The sequence below is a fragment of the Ailuropoda melanoleuca genome, chromosome 1 (assembly GCF_002007445.2).
Source record: "Ailuropoda melanoleuca isolate Jingjing chromosome 1, ASM200744v2, whole genome shotgun sequence".
Lineage (NCBI taxonomy): Eukaryota > Metazoa > Chordata > Mammalia > Carnivora > Ursidae > Ailuropoda > Ailuropoda melanoleuca.
In genome coordinates, this window is record NC_048218.1 from 122,821,267 (window position 1) to 122,844,395 (window position 23,129).

General features: G+C 42.4%; 1 protein-coding gene across 7 annotated transcripts in view; it reads left to right on the forward strand.

Moving 5' to 3' along the window:
* AMPH (amphiphysin) overlaps window positions 1–23,129 on the forward strand; it is a 219,518-nt gene that overhangs the window by 134,107 nt on the left and 62,282 nt on the right. For all 7 annotated transcript variants that reach the window (XM_034665790.1, XM_034665814.1, XM_034665808.1 and 4 more), the window contains exons 6-11: window positions 7,713–7,820; window positions 10,263–10,348; window positions 16,770–16,845; window positions 17,547–17,629; window positions 20,321–20,459; window positions 21,535–21,663. In XM_034665790.1, the coding sequence (XP_034521681.1) occupies window positions 7,713–7,820; window positions 10,263–10,348; window positions 16,770–16,845; window positions 17,547–17,629; window positions 20,321–20,459; window positions 21,535–21,663 (621 nt within the window). The remainder of the gene's footprint in view (window positions 1–7,712; window positions 7,821–10,262; window positions 10,349–16,769; window positions 16,846–17,546; window positions 17,630–20,320; window positions 20,460–21,534; window positions 21,664–23,129) is intronic.

Consider the following 23,129-nt stretch of genomic DNA (forward strand, 5'->3'; position numbering starts at 1 on the left):
ACTAGTCTAAAAATACCTCGTCTAAAACATTTGTCTTACTTGACACTTGGATTCATTGGTGGGAAATATATAAGTGGAGGATCGAACACCGTAGATTTAGAATTGACCCTGGAGGTGGCGATGGTTTTTAAACCATCAGGACTGTAGATAGCAGATGGTAGCATGAATAGATCTGCACCCAGTTGTTTTTCCTGCTCCAGGAGGAATACCAGGTAAGTACCAGGGTACTGCCCTTCTTACAGTGTAAAGGAGGCCATGAACCAGCATCCATCCATCAGCAGAGCCTTAATTAGGTGCTTCTTATGTGAATGTCCGCTCTTCCTTGGCCTGCTTTGTAGCCATTGCGAAAAACCAGGACCCTAGCTGCAGTAATGTGCACTGGTCTTGACCATGGAACATAGTAACACTTCTCAGCCAGAGCACCACTCCTGTCAGTGATGTCCGTTTCCTTGGTCCCATACCTAATACCTACCAACTAGTTGGCCAACATCCAAAGTGTTTTTTGGGACACAGGACACCAGACAAAAACCTCAGTGGACCATACTAGGTACATTAATTAGCCTTGGTGGCAAAATGTCACAGAGAACAAATCTAAATGATGGATTCTCGGTGATGTTGTCATAATAGGCAGGAGAACAGTTTAGTGAGCCATTACGTGATGGTGTCCTCATTAAAAGGTGTAAGTTGGTTTTTTAAAATTTTCTGAGAGATTTAAAAATTAAATTGAAAAAAATTTTAGGATTCTGTGAGGCTGCATGCACTAGCCTATAAGGCATGTGTCTTGGGATATCTTCAGATTATTTGGTGGACACACACATTTTGTCTTAGAATTTGTAACATTTGTGGAGCAAAGAGTCTCAGAATCATTATCACACTTCAGACTATCCTTTATTGTGTGGTAATTTAGCCTCCATAAATATCAGTTCCTAATAAATCAGAAGGGGATAAGGGAAAACTTTGACCTCGTACTTGAAAATTTCAAAGCAGTTTGCAACTAGCCTAAAGTATTCATATAACATACATTCATAATATGATCTAACTAAGCATATGAAGGCTGTGATTGACCAGAGAAAAACACATTTGAGAAGAGTTGTTCAGTTTCAGGAACAAAAACTTAGTATCATCAAAAAAATGTACCATAACAACTGCCCAGCCATAGTTACTTGGAAATTGGCCACACTCTCTAGGAGCTTATAATTTTAGAAGACAAATACACACAGAAGTACCTGCATTGAAACACAGATTAAAATAAAATCATGATGGAGGTGCCTGGGTGGCTCAGTTGGTTAAGCGTCTAATTCTTGGTTTCAGCTCAGGTTATGATCTCAGAGTCGTGAGATCAAGTCCCGTGTTGGGCTGGACACTCTGTGAGGGGTCTGCTTGTGGGTTTTCTCCTTCTTCCTCTGGCCTTCTGCCTACTCATGCTCTCTCTTTTCTCTCTCTCTCTCTCTCTCTAAAAATAAATAAATACATCATTAAATAAATACATTAAATAAAATCATAATGCATGATATTGGCTAGTCTCTTCAGTTTGTTCCACATCAGAAAGATGAAGAACTCAGTTGAACTTTTGCTGAAGCAGTTCTTTTCTTGAGGTCCACGGTTGAGGTCATACACAAAGATGATCGTCCAGTGATTGAACCATCTTTGCACTGGAGATTTGGGAATACTGTCATCTCAGCTGGGGGTCTTGAAAATAAATAAAATATATGTCATGATGTTCCTTGCATCATGGAAAAACACTGAAATAACCTCTCTTTCTCTGAAGTCACATTTAGAATATCTTACCATACACATAGGGTTTCAACCAAAGTAGAATATTGTGAAACTATTTCATATGACAAAGAGTCGAGGACACGGCAGTGTTGAACTAGGAAAGGAAACTGTTTGGAATTGGAGAGTAGACACAGTAGCTGTTTCTAATATTTGAAAGGCATTTTTTTCTGTGAAGATACACTTAAGTTATTGTCTGTGTCTTTGCTCACTGAAAGGAATGTAGAAGTGGATGTAGTCTCTATCACTTTGTCAAGTTAGTGCTGAATGATTATGTAATGAATGCGTTATTGATGGAAAGGAAGCTAATGATTAAAAATACTGCGTGGAGAATTTTCAAAGCACAGAACACAACTGACTTCCCTGACTTCCATTAAAATCAAACAGTCCATGTGTAGTTAAAAAGTCAGGGAAATTTCCAAATATTTACTGCCGCTCACCAGCAAGGGCTATGAAGTACCATTCATGAGGGAATGATGTTTGACTTTTCCAACTGTGATTGTCAGGGTACCCGGTGTTATAGGTCGTCTTATGTAGAACTGACATCTAAAATCAATGTTATAATAAGAGCCAGCTTGTCATCAACACAGGCAGGCTTACAGCTGTGAGCAGTTATTGTAAAATGTAGTTTAAATTCTAACTTGGCAGCCATGCATAAGCACCTAAACATATATTTACAGCGGTGTGCCAAAGTGAATTCCAAATTGGGGTTATTATTGAAATTAAAAAAATATGATAAATTTTTTACTCTATAAGGTCAGTGTGCAGTGGGAAATTTGAAGAAATTTCAATTGAACCATTTCATCAAACTCTTTACTCTTAAACTAGTAAATTTACTTAATTAAATTTACTACCGGATGGTTAAATAAGAGTTGTATCATTTTCCATATAAAAGCTAAAGTGAATTAACTCTACCCTTACTTATAAGATTTGATTCTTTTTTCAAGTTTTCCAGGTATCAGACAGGTAAGGAAATAAGATTGATTTGTATTTCCAACACAAAAATTTGTGAATCAAAATGAACGATGGCCTTCAAAATAGGCCCTTCTACTGTGGTAAGCCCTGCTCTGCTCTGTAATTGACTTGTCAGTTACAAAGAAAATGAGTCACATCATTTATTTCACTTCTTGTTTTTGAACAAAAAAAGTGTACTCTTCCACCTTATTCCTAGTCTTGGAAGTCATTGAATTTTAGCTCTTTTCAAAAAATCACATCGTGAAAGAATCAAGATTTGCTTCTTGGAAGACACTAAAGAAGACTTCCCCACTCCAACGCTTACCCACAAGTCCACGAAGCAGAGCTTTACCAGGGATACACACTTACACAAGGCCTGTGCTTCATGGAACAGTGTTCCTTTGAAGGCAGTAGCTAGATGTTTGCTAAACATAATGAGCTTTGTCACCTCATAGACACACTGTCCCCCCCGGAGTGCCTCAGTGCATCCTGCCTAGACTAATTCATCCCATATCTTTAAGCAAATGTGAGTCAGCCATGCTTTCCACTACTAACACCAGTTGGAAGTGGTACGTGTAGAGGGTGAAGAGATTGGAAGCAGCTAAATGAGAGTAACTGCCCCAACCCACTTCTCATCTCTCCCAAAGGGGGTGTAGGAGAGTAGCATAGAGTGACAGGTGGTAATTGAATGATGGGGTAGGTCAGAGAAATATGGGAGCAGTTAGGAAGACTATCCAAGAGTCAGGAGGAGGGCTGGGACTGGGTGAGGCAGGTGAGGGCACTAGAGTTCAAGATATAAGGAGGCACCTACTCTTGGTTGCTGATCCTGCGCCTATGCGACCCTGAGAGTAGGGCCTTCTTAGATGCTGTGCCCTAGGTGTCTCATGTGCCTCGTCCTACTCCTGGCACTGGTTGGCGGGGGGTGGCGGGGGGTGGCTGACATCGAATTCATCTTTGCCACAGACTTTCTGAGCAATTCTGGACAAGTTAGAAGTTAGTCTCATGCAACTTGAAATTCTCTACATGTAAAATGGGAGTAATCCCTGCAACACCCATTATGTAGGTTGCTGAGGATCTGTGAGTTGTGACTGTGTTTGTGTGCCATAAACATATTATTGTGGTCTCCTCCTGTAGTAGTTCTCTGATTGGACTGGCTGGATATAACTGGACCACTAGGGGTCTTTTCAAAGAGGCCAAATGCTTGGGCCTTGCATCAGACTAACTTAATTTGCTTATTAGTTATACCTCTTTTTGAAGGTTTATTTATTTGAGAGAGAATGTACGTGTGTGCGAGCAGAGGTGGGGAGGCAGAGGGGGAGGGAGAGAGAGAATCTCAAACAGACTCCCCACTGAGCATGGGGCTAAACACGGGGCTAGGTTTCACCACCCTGAGATCGTGACCTGAGTTAAAATCAAGAGTCGGACGTTTAACAAACTGAGCCACCCAGGTGCCCCCCACATTTTTTTAGATATTTATTTATATATTTGAGAGAGAGAGTGAGCATACCTCTTTAAGTTTTTAGTGGTTGGTCTATAATTTATAACCTGTATCTTTAACTTTTCCTGTCTAACTTCAAATACTATGATAGCACTTTTTTTTATAAATACCTCCAGTTCCTTTCTTCGCTTCCTCTGTTATTATTGTCACAAAATTTTCCTTTGCATATGTTATAAATCCTACAATACATTTTTTCTGTTTCTTTTTTTGCTCTAGATAATCAATTACCTTTTAAAGCACTTAAAAGTAAAAAACCAAGGGGTGCCTGGGTGGTGCAGTTGTTAAGCATCTGCCTTTGGCTTAGGGCGTGTTCCCGGCATTCTGGGATCAAGCCCCACATCAGGCTTCTCCGCTAGGAGCCTGCTTCTTCCTCTCCCACTCCCCCTGCTTGTGTTCCCTCTCTCGCTGGCTGTCTCTCTCTCTGTCAAATAAATAAATAAAATCTTTAAAAAAAAAGAAGTAAAAAACCAAAATCATGTATATTGACCTTGAATTTTATAATTTCTGGTACTTACTTTTTTTTTTTTTTTTTGCGTAGCTTTCCTTAGAATTAAAATTCCAATGATAGCAGTGAATTCTTTCAGCTTTTGTTTGTCTGAAAAAGACTTTTTTTTTTTAAAGATTTTATTTATTTTACTTAGAGAGCATACACACAAGAAGGGGGAGGGGTAGAAGGAGAGGAAGAGAGAATCCCAAGTAAACTCTGTGCTGAGCATGGAGTTTGATGTGGGCCTCAATCCCATGACCCCGAGATCATGACCTGAGCTGAAATCAAGAGTCGGATGCTTAACCAACTGAGCCACCCAGGCGCCCCAGTCTGAAAAAAAACTTTCTTTCACTTTGGTGTTGGAAGGTTTTTTCACTGGGGATAGAATTCTGAGTTGGCAGTTTCTTTTTTTCTATGTTGTTATATTTTGGCTTTTATAGTTTCTCAAGGTAATCTTTCTGTAGTCTTTGCCTTTGTTCCTTATATTTTTCTTCTTGATGCAGTTTGACTGTGAAGTGTCTGGATGGATACTGTTCGGTGTTTGTCCTTCTTGGGGTTTTGTGAGTTTCTTGGATCTGTACTTCAATGTCTTCATTATTATATACATTTCTCGTGCAATATCTCTGGAAATATTTCTTCTGACTTAACCTCTCATCTCCTTTGGAAACTCCAATTAGACCGTGTTGGACCATTTCATATTGTATTACAGGTCTTGTATGCTTGATTCTGTTATTTTTCAACCCTATTTCTCTTTGTGTTTTAATGGGAATGGATTCTCTTGATGCATTTTCAAGTGCTCTGTTCTTTCTCAGCTGTGGTAAGTGTAGCAATTGGCCTATCAAATTTTTCCCCTCTGATGTAATTTTTTTTTTTTATTTTTACCGTTTCCACTTGATTTTTATTTGACCATTAAAGTTTCTATATTTCTGCAGAAATTACCTATCAGTTTATGTCTGTTACCCTATTTTTCAACTGGATATTTTAACATATTAGTCATAGTCATTTTAAAATTTCTGTTTGATATTTCCAGCGTCTGGGTCATGTCTGAGTCTGGTTCTGTTGATTGCTTTGTCTTTTCTCATGGTTTTTTTTGTGTGTGTGTTTCATAATTTTAGATTGAATCCCAGACATCATGTATAGTGAAGACTGAAGATATTAATGCCTTGAAATGGGCATGGCTTTTTGTCAGGCCAGTAGTGTGGTGGTGCAAATCAGTCTGATCGTGAACTGAGCTGGATTTAGGATTGTTAGTTATTATGATTATTACTGTTATTACTTTCAGTGCACTTGGCTTTCAAATTCCTTTAGAATTGGGCTGCTAGTGCCTTGTGCTTATCTACTATCATCTATGATGTTTTCAGAGTAAGGTTGAAGTCTGGTTTTTGCTTCTCCTTTGGTCCACATATGGTAGGTCCTTGGATGCCAGAGATTTTTTCTCCGTGTCCTTGTTCCCCATCAGATTTTAGTTACTTGTATACCTGTACTGCAGAACGGGCCTCTCTCTATACACTTGCCCTCCCTCCAGTGGTAGGCAGCTATTGCTTATTGTTGAGTGTTAGACTTGTAATGGGGACATGGCTGTTTTTTATTATTGGCCTTTTTGTTTGTTTGTTTGTTTTTGTTTGTTTGTTTTTTTGTAGAGAGGGAGAGAGACAAGACAGAGTTCTTGGCCTATCTTAAGCAAAATCAGCCACATATCTGTGGTTGGCCTTGGGTAGGAGTTTCCTGCTCCTGCCTGAGTGGGAACAGACCTCTGCTTGTTAAAGGAGCCAGACCGTGGGCCCAGGAAGGTTTTACGCCCAATCAGTAGAGATTTTTGTCTTCTATCCTTCCTTGTGTCACAGTGATCATAGGGCCAGAAGAGTTTCCTAATTCTTCCTCAGGGCCAGATTGGTTTTTCTTCTATTTCTCTCCATCAAGCAGTGTACCTTGGCCTGGTCTCTGTGAGCTCCCATGTTAAGCAACTTAAAGCTTTTTGCCTTGTAAGAGAAAAAGGTGCATGAAATGGGCAGGGCTCAGGGCCCATCCTGTAGCAGCCATAGCTCACCTCATTCTCACATGCACTGCAAAGGAGTGTCTTATTCCCAGACTTTCTTAATAGCATCCAGTGGAGGCTGAAGGGAGGAGCTTACCTGTAAGTGCAATTTGCCCTTGTGTCTTGGACACCCAGCTTTTCAAAGTGATACAGTGGCCCACACTAGGCCTCTAACAGTTTGTTAAAATTTTGGCTGACCTCTTCATGTCCACAACTTCTACCTGTACCCTGGTTTGTAGGCACAAATGATTTGTCATCTTATCTTTCCTTGGAGGACTTTTCCCCCTTCCCAGATAAAAGAATTCAGATTACTTTGCTGCCTTGTGACCCTGAGGTCTCTGATAGAATCAAGAAGAGTTATCCTTTTATAGATTATACAGATTTTTTCTTGTCAGTGTGAGAGTGACATTCATTGCAGCCATCTGTATCCTAAATGGAAGTGGAGTCTCTAAGAATTCATATATTTTTAAGGCTCCTCAGGTGATTCTAATGAACAAAAGGATTGAGGAATACTTCTAAGAAAAAGGATTTTTTAGGAAGTAAGTCTGCTTTATAGAACTTTTGTTCTATAAAGTGTGAGTGTTATTAGAATTCTAAAACCAAATCCTAAAAGAGTCTTCCATGACCTTCAAAATGGAACATTGAAAGATTTAGAATAGAGGCTAAAAGATAGTATAGGTTTATTGCTCCTCTTAACCAGTTTTGTAATTTTTCTGATCTTGACTGCAAATTCTACCTTCCACTACTCATGATTGGCCGAATTATTATCAGAAGGAAAGATATTAACCTGATGGTTTTTATATAAAGAATTGGAGGTGGTAGTGTGATTTCCAGGTATCCTTTGTTGACTGAAATTCTGGTTCACTTCAGTCTCCAATCAAGATCCCCAGTTACTCTGGACAATGGAAGCATTTTAGCAATCAAAAAGAGAATCTATAACCATGCATGCATTTCCTTGTTGGCAGAATCGCATCGCAAAACGCAGCAGGAAGCTGGTGGACTATGACAGTGCTCGCCACCATCTGGAAGCTTTGCAGAGCTCCAAGAGGAAGGATGAAAGTCGAATCTCTAAGGTAAGGATTGATCCCACTGTTGACACCACTCTCCGTATTCTAAGAACTATAATAATTTTGCTTTTTAAAATTAAGCGTCCCTCAGTGATATTGTGGGCTCAGTTCCCAACCAAGGCAATAAAACAAATATTGTAGTAAAGCCGTCAAATGAATTTTTTAGTTTCCCAGTGCATACGAAAGTTACGTTTATACTATACCATAGTCTTTAAAGTATGCAGTAGTATTATGTTTAAAAACACAATGTGCACACCTTCATTAAAAACACTTTATTGCTAAAAATGCTATTATCTGAGCTTTCAGCAAGTCATAATCACTGATCACAGATTATAACAAATATGATGGTAATGCAAATGCTTAAATATTGCATGAATTATGTGAATGTGAGACAGAGACATGAAGTGAGCGAATGCTGCCGGAAAAATGTTACCTATAGACTTGCCTGATGCAGAGTTGCCACAAACCCTCATTTTATATAAAAAAAGTTCAGTTTCTGTAAAGCACAGCCAAACAACATATACCTGTTATTTCCTTTTTAAGGAGATTGGAATTAGGACAGAATTTAAACTGAAACATGGTACTTGTGGGCTGCTTTCCATAATTTTTAATTAAGGTTTTTCATGTGATTGTAGAATTCACGTGGCTGACACTGACTCACACATTTTGGTCAGAGTAAACCTTGGCCCCCAACAACACTGCAGGGTCAGTGAAAGTAATGTGTTCCCCTACTTCGTTCTGGGTTTGGGACCCATATTTGCAGTGAAAAGGCAGATTCAGATAGAAAACCAAATTTGAAATTCTAAGACTAACCTGTGGTTGCCAGAGAGTGCAGACGTGTGCTGGATTTGTAGAACATTCGTTTTCTTTTAGAAAACTTGTTTCAGGGGCGCCTGGGTGGCTCAGTTGGTTGAGCATCTGCCTTCAGCTCAGATCGTGATCCTCAGGGTCCTGGGATTGAGTCCCGTGTCGGGCTCCTTGCTCAGTATGGAGACTACTTTTCCCCTGCCTGCTGTTCCCTTGCTTGTGCTTGCTTTTTCCCTCTCTCTCTCTGTGTCAAATAAAAAAACAAAATCTTAAAAAAAAAAAAAAGGAAAGAAAACCCATTTCAGTAGCTTTTACTATGTATGCCAGTCACTTACAGATGCTAACTGACACCTGCTAAGTATTCCCTTTCCTTCCAGTCTTGCCTTCTCCTATCTGCTTACACGCAGCTGTCTGAACAGTCTTTCTACATCACATATCTAGATATGCTTCTTCACTGCTTGTCTTTTAATGGCTCGCATCACCTGTAGAAAACAGATCTAAATTTCTTAGCGTGCATATGAGACCCGCACGACTTGGTTATGACTCACCTGTTTAACCTAATCAGCTTTTGAATCTTCTTGCCCCTCTGTTCCTTCTTTCATACACACATCCTAAACTAGAGCTCCCATGGCTCACACACCAGTTCCCGAGCAGCCACAATAAGAGCTGCCCATCGTGTAAGGCGCCATAGGTGCTGGGCGCCATGCTCACCTACACCATCATTTCATAATACTCACGATACCTGCGGAAGTAGGCATGAGTGTCTCTTTTTTTATCAGTGAGGTATTGGAGATGAAGAAAGTTAAAATCAGCTCACAAGTTGATACAATTAGTAAGCTAGAATTCTAACCCAGGGAATGCCATCTTTATGTATTGTAGTACCTCTCTATCCACTTCTTCAGTGAACATTTGCTGATTCTTCAAGATTCCTTTAGAACGTCACTTGCCCTGTGGAACCTTCTCTGTTTCTCTTCCGTCTTCCCCAGTAGCATGCCCAGCAACAGTTTGTAAGCCCTAGTTTGTCATGTAATTATTTAGACTTCTCACTAGATGGAGAATTTCTTTGGGAAGCATCCATGTCCAGTATCCAGAGCAGAGCAGTGTATGGGAGAGGCAGTTAACACGCTTTTGTGGCCAGAATCTGCCAGACTACAAAAGCAACCATTATAATCAAGTCAATTTTCGTGTCTTAATAAGACTTAATATTTCACTGTTAATTGAAAAAAATTATGTGGCTCTTATTTTTTGGTTTGTGAGAGACATTGTATGTGTGTGTGTGTGTGCATGCGTGTGCACGCGCGTGGACATGTGACTGGGGAGAGTGGCAGAGGGAGAGGGTGAGAGACAATCTTAAGTAGGCTCTATGCTCAGCCCAGAGCCTGATGTGGGGCTAGATCTCACAACCCTGAGATCATGACCTAAGCTGAAATCAAGAGTCGACACTTGACCAACTGAGCCACCCAGGTGCCCCCCCAAGAATTATGTGGATTTTAACCAGACAAATTTCTGTCCTTCTCAAAATGTTTCTTGGATGCCATAAAGTTATTCCCATTTTATGTTAAATGCTTTTGTTGTATATAGAAATGGCTTGTCTTTCAATGATATTTTTTAGTGTAAACACTTGTTATGTATCATTTCTAGGCAGAAGAGGAATTTCAGAAAGCACAGAAAGTGTTTGAAGAGTTTAACGTTGACTTACAAGAAGAGTTACCATCGTTATGGTCAAGGTAACGTTGTTTCTGTACAGGTGTCCACGTGTCTTTTAGAAGATCAAGAACAGGGATATCCCTTCTCTTGTCTTTATTGCCCCTGATGCTAGAGTGCCATCCAAGAGAAGTGTTCTGTTTCTGTGCTTTTGAGAGGTAGCAACTTGCCACATGTGGTAGGCTGTTGAACACTTGGACTATGGCTAGGATGGGGGAGAAACTGAATTTTAGATTTAATTTCTTTTGTTTCGATTCATTTAAATTTAAATAACAACACAGGGGTAGCAGCTATTATATTGACAACAGAGTTTTAGACCGTGACCTATTTCTCAAGTGGAGCCCCAGATCTCAACTAGAGGCATGGGGAGAACTGCCTTTAACTTTGAAGTTTACAAGGATACCTTTTAGCTCTTGGCAGGACTCCGTTTATTCTGAGAGGTCATCTAGTCTTCCAGCTTTGATGCCAAACTTCTGCTTTCAGCTCTGACCTTTTAACCTGAGCTTCATTCCCATTTGAAGTGCTAAATAAATACTCTTCTTATTACGGGTACTCTGCGTTTCTTGTGGCATTAAGTGCATTGTCCGTCCTTTGTCTTATTTTTTCCCACTCAGCGGTAAAGTCAAGAAGTTGTTGGATGAAGTGAGGCCTTACGTCTCTCAATTTCCATCAGCGCCTCATGCTTCCATGCCAAATAAACGGAATTGTGCTCTCCGCGCAACCCTGCTTTAAGGCAAAGCCTCTAGCCCAGCTTCCAACCAGCTTGGCACCCCTTAAAATGTTTCTCCATAGATATTCTGGAGTTCCTACTTACCCTCTAAATTGTTAGCAGTTTGACGGTCTAGAGTAGAGTTTGTCCAAAAAATTGACTCCATGTTTATTTTTGAACTACTGAAATATCTAGAGGAAATTTTGGCTAGTTCACGATAAAATCAGCCTGTAAGGCATGTCCACTTAAATGTCCAGCCATAACCCAAAGTTCAATAGGTGTGAAAGTAACTCATCGCTCCTCTGAATTGACTCATTCTTTCAACATCTGCATTTCTCTTTGTGGTACTATCCTTCTTGGGCTCCCAGGCTGCAGACTGTGGAGTCAGTAACTATAGCAAACCAGAGGACCATCAGAGGAATCCAGCCATCCTTTTTCTCTGTGGTCTTCTGGATTGGTCTCTCTCTCCCTATTCTCACTGGCCCTGCCCTTACCCTCACCATCTGCCTGTGGGTTATGATGGTGGTCTTGCCCTCACACTTGTGCCTTTGACCTCATCCTGTATAGCTTGTCATTTAGAAGCTCTCCCTTGACAGATCTCTGTGGTCTGCTGAGGAGCCTGCTGTGTGACCCCAAAGAAGATGGATTTTGAGCAGCCTGAATATATAAAACTTCTAGGGATACAGATGAGACAAATATCTATTCATAATTTTTTTTAAAGATTTATTTATTTATTTATTCAACAGAGACAGCTAGCGAGAGAGGGAACACAAGCAGGGGGAGTGGGAGAGGAAGAAGCAGGCTCACAGCGGAGGAGCCTGACGTGGGGCTCGATCCCGTAACACCGGGATCACGCCCTGAGCCGAAGGCAGAAGCCCAACCGCTGCGCCACCCAGGCGCCCCTCTATTCATAATTTTAATTGAGTTATTCATGCCTATTTAAAATCACAATTTATATGAAATTATTTTTTTTAAGAAATATATTTTACACTCCTATTTCAGGAAATACTTGTACCCAAAATTTTTATATCCATCTTTGGCATCCATGTCTTAGTCTGTATTAAGGACACTCATCATCAAGTCAGCTGGTAGTTCTCCAGAGCTTATCATCTTCCTCAACAGATAAACCACCCAAACACAAGTAGTCATTTGCATACAGTTTAGACAATTAGCCTGTGCATTTCCCCTCTAAAGGAATTTTTGTGGTCTCCAATGTAATTACTTACTCAATTGCTTTTTAAACTGATCTTTGCAAGAGCTAAGGTACTACAATGCTCAGCACTTCCAGTAATGAGATAATACTCCCTGGAGAATTGCCAAAATTGCCAAAAGACAGTTATTATTTGCCTTAATATGTATTGGGTATGTAACCAAATTTCTTTTTCCTAATGTTCTCTGTAAGCATTCAAAACCATCATTGACTGATGTCGTTCAGGCTTATGTGTCTTCCCCAAATAATGTTTGGTCATTCAGTATAAGTAACTGTCAGAATATCTTACAATATGAAAGACTTTATAGAATCTTAAGCACAATGGGAATATTTGAAAGACAAAGTTGGGCGGGAAACCTTCCCCCTTGTCTGGCCAAACGCAGTCTCGATGCTTCAGTGCTTTTTAATCCACCGTGACTTATGCCCACACTCAAGGCTCGCTCCTTTGTATGTCACTCAGGTCCTGCCTTTTGATGAAAACCTAGTTTAGGCCTTTTTAAAAAAGTCTTTATTTTATTTAAGTTCAATTAATTAACACATAGTATATTATTTGTTTCAGAAGTAGAATTCGGTGATTCATCAGTTGCATATAACACCCAGTGCTCATTACATCTCATCTCCTCCTTATTCTAAGGAAAGAGTAGAGCTATGCACCAAGTATTAATTCATAGAAGTTCAACTATACCCTACAAACCCCCTCCATCTACACCCCCATCCATCTACAACCCCCACCCATCTATACCCCATCCATCTATACCCCCTGTCCATCTACACCCCCATCCATCTACACCTCCCCCCACCTATCTGCACTTGCCTTCTATTTAAATCTGACCCTTCTTCAGGGCAGGATAAGTTTATCCTCTCAAGCAGATGTTCACAGCTGGCACAGGGCCTGTTCATTCCCCTCTCTTCTCAGTGCCCTTAGCTGTTTCTGTCTGAATCTACTCATTTTTGATATTTCATTGTGTGTGGCCTTTTGTGGTAACTGTAGCATTCACATACTGTCTGGAAATCTGTTCCTTTGGCTCACCAGTGTGATAGAGCTTGTGTTCAGGAATCCGCACTCCTTTACTTGAACTGTCATTCCTGGAGCCTCCGGAGCCCACCACTAGGCATGAACACGGAGTGGACAGGCCCTTTGTTGAGTAATTGAATGAGGGGGAAGGTCTGAGGAATGACTGGTTGATGGGAGTCCCAGAGAAGGGGTCCTGGGTTGGCACTTGAAGTGCCCCAGAAAGACTTGCCTGCGAACAGGACAGCGGGCCGGTCCCTCTGCAGTGTTGTTGGAGCACCTGTTATAGTCTCTCCTCCCATCCTGTTGCTGCTTTAGCCAGCTTCCTCTGGTGCAGATCCTCTCCGTCCCCCCTGTCTCAGACAGGGCTAGGGGCTGCAAGCAACCATGGCCTGCAAATGGTCTGGAAGATCCTCCGCCCCAGAGCACAGGTCTGCCTGCCTCGCTAGGCTCCCATCTCCCAGGCTGCTGGTCTGACCCTCCCAAGTAGTTACTATTTCCACGAACACCCTGTGCCAGGATTTTCTTTATTAATATACGTATGTGCATCTCTCTATAGATGCATACACATAGACACACACACACACACACACAATGGGATATTATTCAGTCATAAGAAAGGAGGAGATTCTGCCATCTGGGATAACGTGGATGGACCTTTAGGGTGTCATGCTGAGTGAAATAAACCAGACAGAGAAAGACATACATTCTGCTTAATTGTAATGTTCAATACCAGCAGTGACCGTGTGTCCCTGAATTCACCTCTTTTTCATTTTGGTGTGAAATTATATACACAATGACCTGCATGTTTGCATGTACAGATATGTCTCACATCTTCAAGCATTCGCCAGTTGATGGACACTTCGATTGCTTTCATACCTTGGCTACTGTGAATGCTGCGTGGGCCAGGCAGTGCCTGTACCTCTTCGAGACCCTGTTTTCAGTCCCTTCAGAAATCCATCCAGCAGTGGGCTTGTTGGATCCAGTGGTAGTTCTATTTTTAACCCTTCGAGGCATTTTCCATAGTGGCTGCACCAACTTACACTCCCACCAACAGGGCTCGAGGGGTCCCTTTTCTCCACATACTCACCAATCCTTGTTATCTTTTGTCTTTTTGATGATAGCCATTCTAACAGGTGTGTGGTGATATTGCATCATATCACTTATATGTGGGATCTGAAGGAAAATAGGCAAACTCATAGAAATGGAAAGTAGAAAAGTTGATGCCCAGGGCTAGGACGTGGGGGACATAGGGAGAGGTTGGTAGAAGGGTACACACAGCTGCAAGATGAATAAGGTCTGAGCATGTAATGCAAAACATGGTGACTATAGTCAATAACACATATTATATAATTGAAATTTGCTAAGAGAGTAGAAATGTTCACACACAAGATAAATGTATGGAGTGATAGCTGTGTTCATTAACTAGATGGGGGGAACCCCTCACAATTGTATATCAAGTCACCACAATGCACACTTTAAATATCTTACCATTTTATTGGTCAATTAAACCTCAATAAAGCTGAAAAGAATGCAGGAAACCCAAATAAACTTGTCTTATTAAGTAAAAAACACTAAGTGGAATGTGGTAGGAATTTAAGGTACAGGTTAAGCCATAGAAAAAGTAAGTCTTACTGGTAGGATGCACATAGTACTTACCTATTATTTCATCCCTGAATCTCAATTTTTATCTTTTATTTTGTTAAAATTTGAAACCACCTAATATCATCAGAAACCACAGAAATAATGATATTCATGCTGAGGTGGAATTTCTTGTTTCACAGTGCATGCTTTTCTATTGGTTTTCCTCCTTTTGGGTCCAAATATAGGTTCTCTACTTAATAATTACAAGACCTTGGACAGTTTATCTCTCTGTGCCTCAGTTAACCAGAATGTAAACTGAGGCTCACTACCCTGGGGGTAGTTATGAGAATTAAGTGAGGGAATATGTGAAGTGTTTAGATGGCTGCTCTTTCTATCGGCTTTAATGATGATGGAACATTCGTCCGCCTCTGCGTATTGGAATCCTGCTCACCACAAGGCACAGGGAGACTGGAAGCCCCCTTTTCTCTATCCTTTCTTTTTTTTTTTAAGATTTTTTAAAATTTATTTGACAGAGAGAGAGACAGCCAGCGAGAGCGGGAACACAAGCAGGGGGAGTGGGAGAGGAAGAAGCAGGCCCCCAGTGGAGGAGCCCGATGTGGGGCTCGATCCCAATCATGCCCTGAGCCAAAGGCAGATGCTCAATGACTGAGCCACTCAGGCGCCCCATTCTCTATCCTTTCATGTCATTGTTTAAATATTTTATTCATTTATTTGAGAGGGGGGAGAGAGAGAGAGAGAGAAAGAGAACACGAACCTGGGGAAGGACAGAAGGAGAGGATAGGGAGAGAGTCTCAAGCTGACTCCATACTAAGCACGGAGCCCCACGCGGGGTTTGATCCTATGACCCTGAGATTATAACCTGAGCCAGTATCAAGGATCAGACGCTTAACTGTCATTATCGTTGTCATCCAGGCACCCCTCATGTTACTGTTTAAATAAGAGGGGTCCTACTTTGTATAGGCACATTCTTACTCCCCCAAAATAAGTATTCCTACTACACCCCCCTTGCCCCCCGAGTGTATGTTTATTCCATATATCCTGCCTATCTAATGTTTCTGGCATCTAAGTCCTTTCTTGGGATTTGGAATCTAATGAACCAATCAGGATTCTGGAGTTAATTTTGAGAATGCCACTGAAACAAGAACAAGAATTAAAGGAGTAATTTGCTAGCTGGATTCAGGATTAAATTAATAGAATCCAAAGAGCCCTCATTTAGAGCAAAGGGAGCCCGTACAGGAGGTATGGCTGAGTCCACAGTGCTGCCGGGGGTGCGTACTATGGCGGACCTAAGCCTCCCCCGTCCCAGGAACACCCCCACCCCATGGTTTTGCTTCACAGACACGTTCACGATATTGTGAACGGACAGCTTGTGTTTCTGTTTGCTCAGTGAAAGCGCCCTCTGACCTCAGTTGAGGAATTGTAGTGAATTGGGAAGTTTTCTATATCCCCCTGTCAAACCCCTTTCAGAATCCAAATCTATGGTACCAAAGCGAGACCATACGTAGGGTATAAAAATTACTGGGAAACTTCTGTATCCCCAGCCCTTTATAAGACACACATCTAAAACACAAACAAACTCTTCGGGCCACACTGCCCAAAGTCTTTTCTCTGCACCAGCAGCCTCAGTGTCACCTAGAGTTGTTAGGAATGCAAATCTCCCGTGCCCACCTGAGACCTGCTGAATCAGAAGCGGGCCTCCAGCTGCACGCCGCAGCCTGAGAGCCACTGTCTCCGGGCGTCAGCTGCGACAGCAGAGTTTCTACTCCAAGCCAGCGAATTCGGTCCAGTGTTACTCAACGTTGGAAAAAGAAAACCTGTTCCTAATGCATTGTATCGCCATTAAAAATTACAATTTTGGTGACTGATCTTTCCCTACTCTTCTTTCCCCTCTGTGTCTCCACCTGGCAGACGAGTCGGGTTTTACGTCAACACTTTCAAAAACGTTTCCAGCCTCGAGGCCAAGTTTCATAAGGAAATCGCGGTGGTGAGTAACGATGATTATTTTTATTTGAGGAATATAACATAAATGAACATTTTCTTTTCTGAAAGCGAATGAAATGGCATAGCATTGTCACCTGTGTGTTGGTTTTCATAGTGCGTTATTACGCCTAGTGGTGTTTCTCCAGTGTTGGGTAGTGACCACATAGTTCTCTCTGTTTTGTGCGGATTTTATCTCTGGGTGTACAAATGGCTCTCAGGAATCATGGCCTGTTTCCATTTCTCTTCTGAGATGCCTTTTCTCTGTGTCCCAGTCTCACAGTCTTGTTTTGCTTTGTTTTCAGTCAGCTTTGGAAGTTGGCATTCAAGCAGTGCTTTTTAGGCTGAGGAGAAATGGGTGTCCGAACACGCGGACAGCCAGCCATTCTGTCATCAGCTAATGTCTGAGTTCAGCAGGGCAGTCGCACCACTTTATCTCTAAGAGAGTCAATGGGAGCAATAAGTTTTTGTTTTCTGTTCTATCCTCTGACTAATAAATATATTTTGGTTTTTTAAAGGTTTATTTGTGTTTGTGGCCTTTCACTTTTGACATGAGTTTTAAATGGCGCAGTTGCAGAATTTAAGTTAACCGGAGACCATCCGCGCTACTGTAAGATTCTCGGTAGACAGACCCTTTCTTGGAGCAGTAGCCTGAACTGGCACCAGAATGACTTACAGCTAATAGACAAATGGTCTCTGTCCCTCTAGCTTTGCCACAAATTGTATGAAGTGATGACGAAGCTGGGCGACCAGCACGCTGACAAGGCCTTTACCATTCAAGGAGCTCCCAGGTAGGCCGTCTTCATCAAGGACATGAGCCAAGTCATGTCCGTTCACCTCAAACACCATGCTTGTTGCAGTTTCTGTAGGCTGCATGAGCCTATGCTGTTTTACTCATTCTAGAAAAATCTAAAGCTAAGGAGCCTTTCCACGTAAAGGCTGACAGCAGCCTCGTTCTGTGCTTGTACGTTGATCTTTAGCCTTCAGATTTACTCTGTGGGTGTCTGTCAGGGTCACAATAGAACTGGCTATCTGCCTTTCTCCATTTTCCATGGGACCTGTCAGCAGTGGTATAAATTTTCTAGTCGTGCACCTGTTACTTTCTTTGGAGAAGAAAGGAATTTCCCAAACTCACAACACTGAGTCCTTATACTGGCATCTTTAATGGTCCATTTTGGGAAAGGAAAGAGGGCGTAGGTGAGACCTCGCCATCATCCTACCTCTTAACCTGACCTCACAAACACTGCATCGCTTTGATTCTGTTTCACATTGTTATCGTGAATTATGTCAGTCAAATATACCAAAGGCCCAGCAGTCCGTAAGTGGATCTTCTCCCTTTCCAGGAGTTGGCTTCCTACCAGCTTTCTCCTCTGATTTTGGAATCCTTTATTCCATCCTTCTCAGGCATTATGTACTCAAGGAATGCAGGCTAATGAGCCTTGGGCTGGAAGTCAGAAGATCAGCGTTCCAGCTTCTGACTCTGCAGTTAACTTACTTAGCCGTCCTTAAGGGCATCCATTTAATTCTCTGGTTAAAGATTTCATTTTTTTTTTAATCAACAGAAAAAAGATGGTATTGAACTAAATGGCTTGTAAGGTAATATTTGCATTTTTAATGTCAATCAACATAAACACTCATACACACACATTTATAAGAACACATACTCCTGCATGGGGGCCCCCATCACCATATGTTCAGATCTCTCTGGAGAGAGCTTATTTTCTTATTCAATATTCTTTGTATTAACCACACTCATACTAGTCTCTGCTACACTGGCTACACGAAGTAAGCATTTAGTATCTCTTATCTTTCTAAGGGAAAGAACATTCCCTAAAAGAATACAGGAAAGGACTTCTGTTTCCGATATAATATGAACTTGGAACAAAGAAAAAGTTGTAATAAGAACATCAAAATGACATTGGGTATTTTAACATGACGTACATGAAAAAATTAAGGGTACTCCCTCATAGAGACGTGAAAGGGACAAGCGTGTCTGAAAATCTCAGTATTGCTGAATCAGATGAAATGCAGAGAAAATGGGGCCATGGCTGCTTAACAAATGTTCCTTTCATTTTTTTCATCATTCCTCTGCAGAACGAGGTGGTGAGTGAGCTCAGGGGACGCCCTGTTGAGCATAGATTGGGGCCATGCTTCCCGGCAGAGGCCATGATTGCTGGCACATAGCCTCAATCATGCGGCTCGTCCATGTTCTCTGCAGGACCCACTCCCTTGACTATGTAAACCATGCTGTGGTGTATGTGTTTTACTTTGGGGTACAGACCCTACTCCCTCAATCTGTAGACATCAGAAAGACTTAGAGAATAGGATGTGTCCCAAGTACCCTCCTGGTCATTGCGTTTGAGCTGGTTCCAAGCATCTGGCCCAGTACCAGGAATGTGGTGGGTTTTCAGGAAACACTATTGACTCTCTGCCCTCACATAATTTGTTTACACATGTCAAGGTATCTGAGCTGAGTCTTTGTTTTATAAGGTGTAGACAGAGGAACAATTAATGAATTTGTTTCCAGATGTTATCAAAAAAGACTCCTATAGGGGCACCTGGGTGGCACAGCAGTTAAGCGTCTGCCTTCATGCTCAGGGCGTGATCCTGGCGTTATGGGATCGAGCCCCGCATCAGGCTCCTCCACTATGAGCCTGCTTCTTCCTCTCCCACTCCCCCTGCTTGTGTCCTCTCTCGCTGGCTGTCTCTATCTCTGTCGAATAAATAAATAAAATCTTTAAAAAAAAAAGACTCCTATAAAATGTTTTTTTTTAAAGATTTTATTTATTTAAGAGAGAAAATGTGCACAGGTGGGGGGAGGGGCAGAGGGAGAGGGAGAAGCAGACTCCCCACTGAGCGGGGAGCCTGATGTGAGGCTCGATCCCAGGACCCTGAGCCAAAGGTAGACGCTTAACCAGCTGAGCCACCCAGGTGCCCCTGACTCCTATAAAATCTTAACACTATCCTGAGGGTGCCTTTAACATAAAATTTATAATTTTCAGGGTAGGTTTTTCTATAGATTGTGACATAGCAAGATTCTCTTCTAAATCAAAAGTGAAAGTGGTTTAGCTAAATCAGCTTACATTTGAAAGATTTTTGCAGAGTCTGTTTGGCACAATGCAAAGATCAGGGGGTTTGCATTCCCAAAGCCTGAATTCAGATCCACCAAATTGCTGAGTGACTTTAGGGGTTTTTAACCTCTCTGTGCCCCACCTTACTACCCGTGAAGTGGGGACTGTGATGCCTGGGTGTCATGACGGTTAGAGATAATATATATGAATGGGGTCTGGCACACAGACCACAGACAATAAATGGTACCAATGTCACCAAACACTGTTACTAACCACCAGAATTAACTTAGAAGGGGGCTAGATGACAGACAGAACCAGATGTGCCTCAGGATTCCTCTGGGACGGAGGGCCCCTGGAAAGTAAGTGCTGTCCCTTAGAAGGCTCATTGCTGACTCTCGTGTGTTCATCTAGCGATTCTGGTCCTCTCCGCATCGCAAAGACACCGTCACCGCCCGAGGAGCCTTCGCCCATCCCGAGCCCGACAGCTAGTCCCAATCACACGTTGGCACCTGCGTCTCCTGCACCAGCAAGGCCTAGGTCACCCTCACAGGTAGGAAGAGGTCAAATATACTGGGGAGAATGGAAGAACTCGTGGTGAGGTGACCCCATCTGGGATTAATCCTGTGGTGCTGGGGCATTAAAAGGAGTTTCCAGACTTTGAGGCTGTAGGCATTGTGATGGTCACTAGGGAATCCACTCAGTTCTCCAGTTTGGGTTCCTGTTTGCTCATATACCCTGTGTTCGGGTGGGTTGAGACTTCTCTCCACAGCCTCAGCTTTCTTAGGCTCACGTGCCCTCCTCACCTCCCATCTCTCGCTCTCAGAAGGCTCCGATCAGTCCACCTTCTCCCTGGACTTTCCCTCCTCTAGCACTTTTGGTTATACTTGGAGCAAGGATGGCCAAGAAAGCCATGAGGTTCGTACGCCACATCACATTTTTGGGATCACCCACAGTATGTCGCAAATGAGTAGACATTCAACAGAAGCATCTGGAACAAGTGATTGAGAGACACAGTAAGGGCTGGAAAAGGCCACTACATAGAAACATTGCCACCGTTGTCTTCCCCACGTGGGGTGAAGATGAAATTCCTACAGCAAGACTTGAAGTTCAAGTCTTTGAAACTAAGGAAAGTGGTGAGAAGATCCATGGAGTAGATCTGTGAATTCTTACTTCTCCAAACACTCTGGTGGAAAGTGAAATGCATGCTGTCTGTGGGTGGTCTCACTGAGTCCGGTGAAAAGCTTTCCTGGTTATAGTGTCAAATTTTAATTTCTTGCTGAAAAGAGGAATCCGTTTTGGTTGACTTCATGTAGGGGATCACCCTGGTTTAACTTGAAAGGCGTGGGCGCCCGGCCCTGCAGCCCTGCATGTAGCTCTGGCGTTGAGGTGGATGGGGTCGCCTCGCTTGAGTGTCTCTCGAGGGGCCCTTGCTTGTTGGTGCCCCCAGAGCCACCAAGGCAGACAGCATTCTCTATCTACTCATCAGGCCCCTTATTTCTCTGTGCATATCTAAATGTCAGTCAGTGACCAGTACGTCCGCCCAGCACTGTTCATGGGGCATTTCTACACATCTTGCATGCTGTCTGTGGCCGAATTAGTTTGCTTGTGTTTCTGATGTTTTGTAGACAAGGAAAGGGCCTCCCGTCCCACCTCTGCCTAAAGTCACCCCAACAAAGGAACTCCAGCAGGAGAACATCATCAGTTTCTTTGAGGACAACTTTGTTCCGGAAATCAGCGTGACAACACCTTCGCAGGTAAGTGCCGGCTGTGGAGTGGGGATGAGCACACATGTACCAGGGCCGAGGGGCCCTCAGTGACCAGCTTTCAAGTGGCAGACGTTAGAGCCGACAGCGTCATTTCCAGTCTCGTCCAGGTTTGCTTTAATCACTTGGGATTCCCAAATGGGAAGTGTACGCACAGTATTTGGAAATACTGAAAAGTGTAAAATGAAGAATTCTAACAGTCACTTACATCATAACACTAATGCCCTTTGGTTTCTTTTCCTTCAGGCTTTGGTTTCTAGGTGTGTATTGATTTTGTACCACAACATTCAGATTGTATTTTTATGGATTCCCGACTTTTCTACTTAATCTATTGAACATTCTTTTCATGTCACAATATTGTCTTTTCAAAAGAAAATGTGTAACCAGAGTATTCTCTCCGACGGATGGACCAGCCTGTGATCGTGGTCACAGGTCACTTTCTGTTTTCCTGTTTCTTCACCGACACTTCTGTGAACATCAGTATATATTAATTCAGGCTTACAGCCTCAATTACTTCTGTATTGCTTCCTGGTAGAGAATAGGAAAATGAAATTAAAAGAGGTGAATATTTTTAAGCCTTTTGCCCTTGGGCACAAGGAACTGCATCCATTTACATGACTTGGCAAAGACCCCGGGGTGTACCTGTTCCAGCTCCCTTGGTCGGCTGCAGACCCCTCTCTGCTGGCCTCTTGGTTGTCCCATTGTCTCGAGAATGAAGCTTCTTCACCTCCAGAGCTGTTCCTCATGCCGCTGAAACCATTACTTTAACAGGGAAAGTCCCCAGAAACATCCTGCCAATATCTCTTGCCCCCAGTGTTCTTAGGGTCAGATAGAATACCTACATTTTGCAAGAGGTGTGAACGCAGTGCTGTAATTACCGAGTACGTCCATAACAACACTGTGGACTACATGCCAACTACAGTCACATCCTGTTGATAATAACAGGAATGATGTACTAATCACAGCTCAGGAAATAGACATTTAGAAGCAATGCGGTGGCAAATCATAACGTGTTGTTGTTTTAAGGGCATTTATCAATAAGGCGCAATAACTTTTAGCAGTTGTTTTCCTTCTTCTGTGGTTGGTAGGAGATGGTGAATTTGGTAAGGTAACGGGGCTGTGACATGTGATTTAGCAGCTCCTTTGAAGAGGGAGACTTGCACGGTGATTAGCGCATGGACAGATGATGTCTGTGGTTCCATAGAACCTATCAGGGATAGTAGTATCAGAGCCAGGTGATCTCACCTGGCACCGGCCATTGCATGGGCCCCAAACTCCAGCAGTTTTCATTTCCAACTTGTCTCCGTCCCTTTGATTTGCAAACAGCTCAGCTTCCTTCTCTTTTTTGCTCTGTCAGTTTTCAGACTAAGAGTGTTTTGGGGTGATCAGATCCTTATTCAAGTTGCTGTCCCTGCACCCTCAAAGAACGTGCTCTCGATCCCATCCCCTAATAGAGA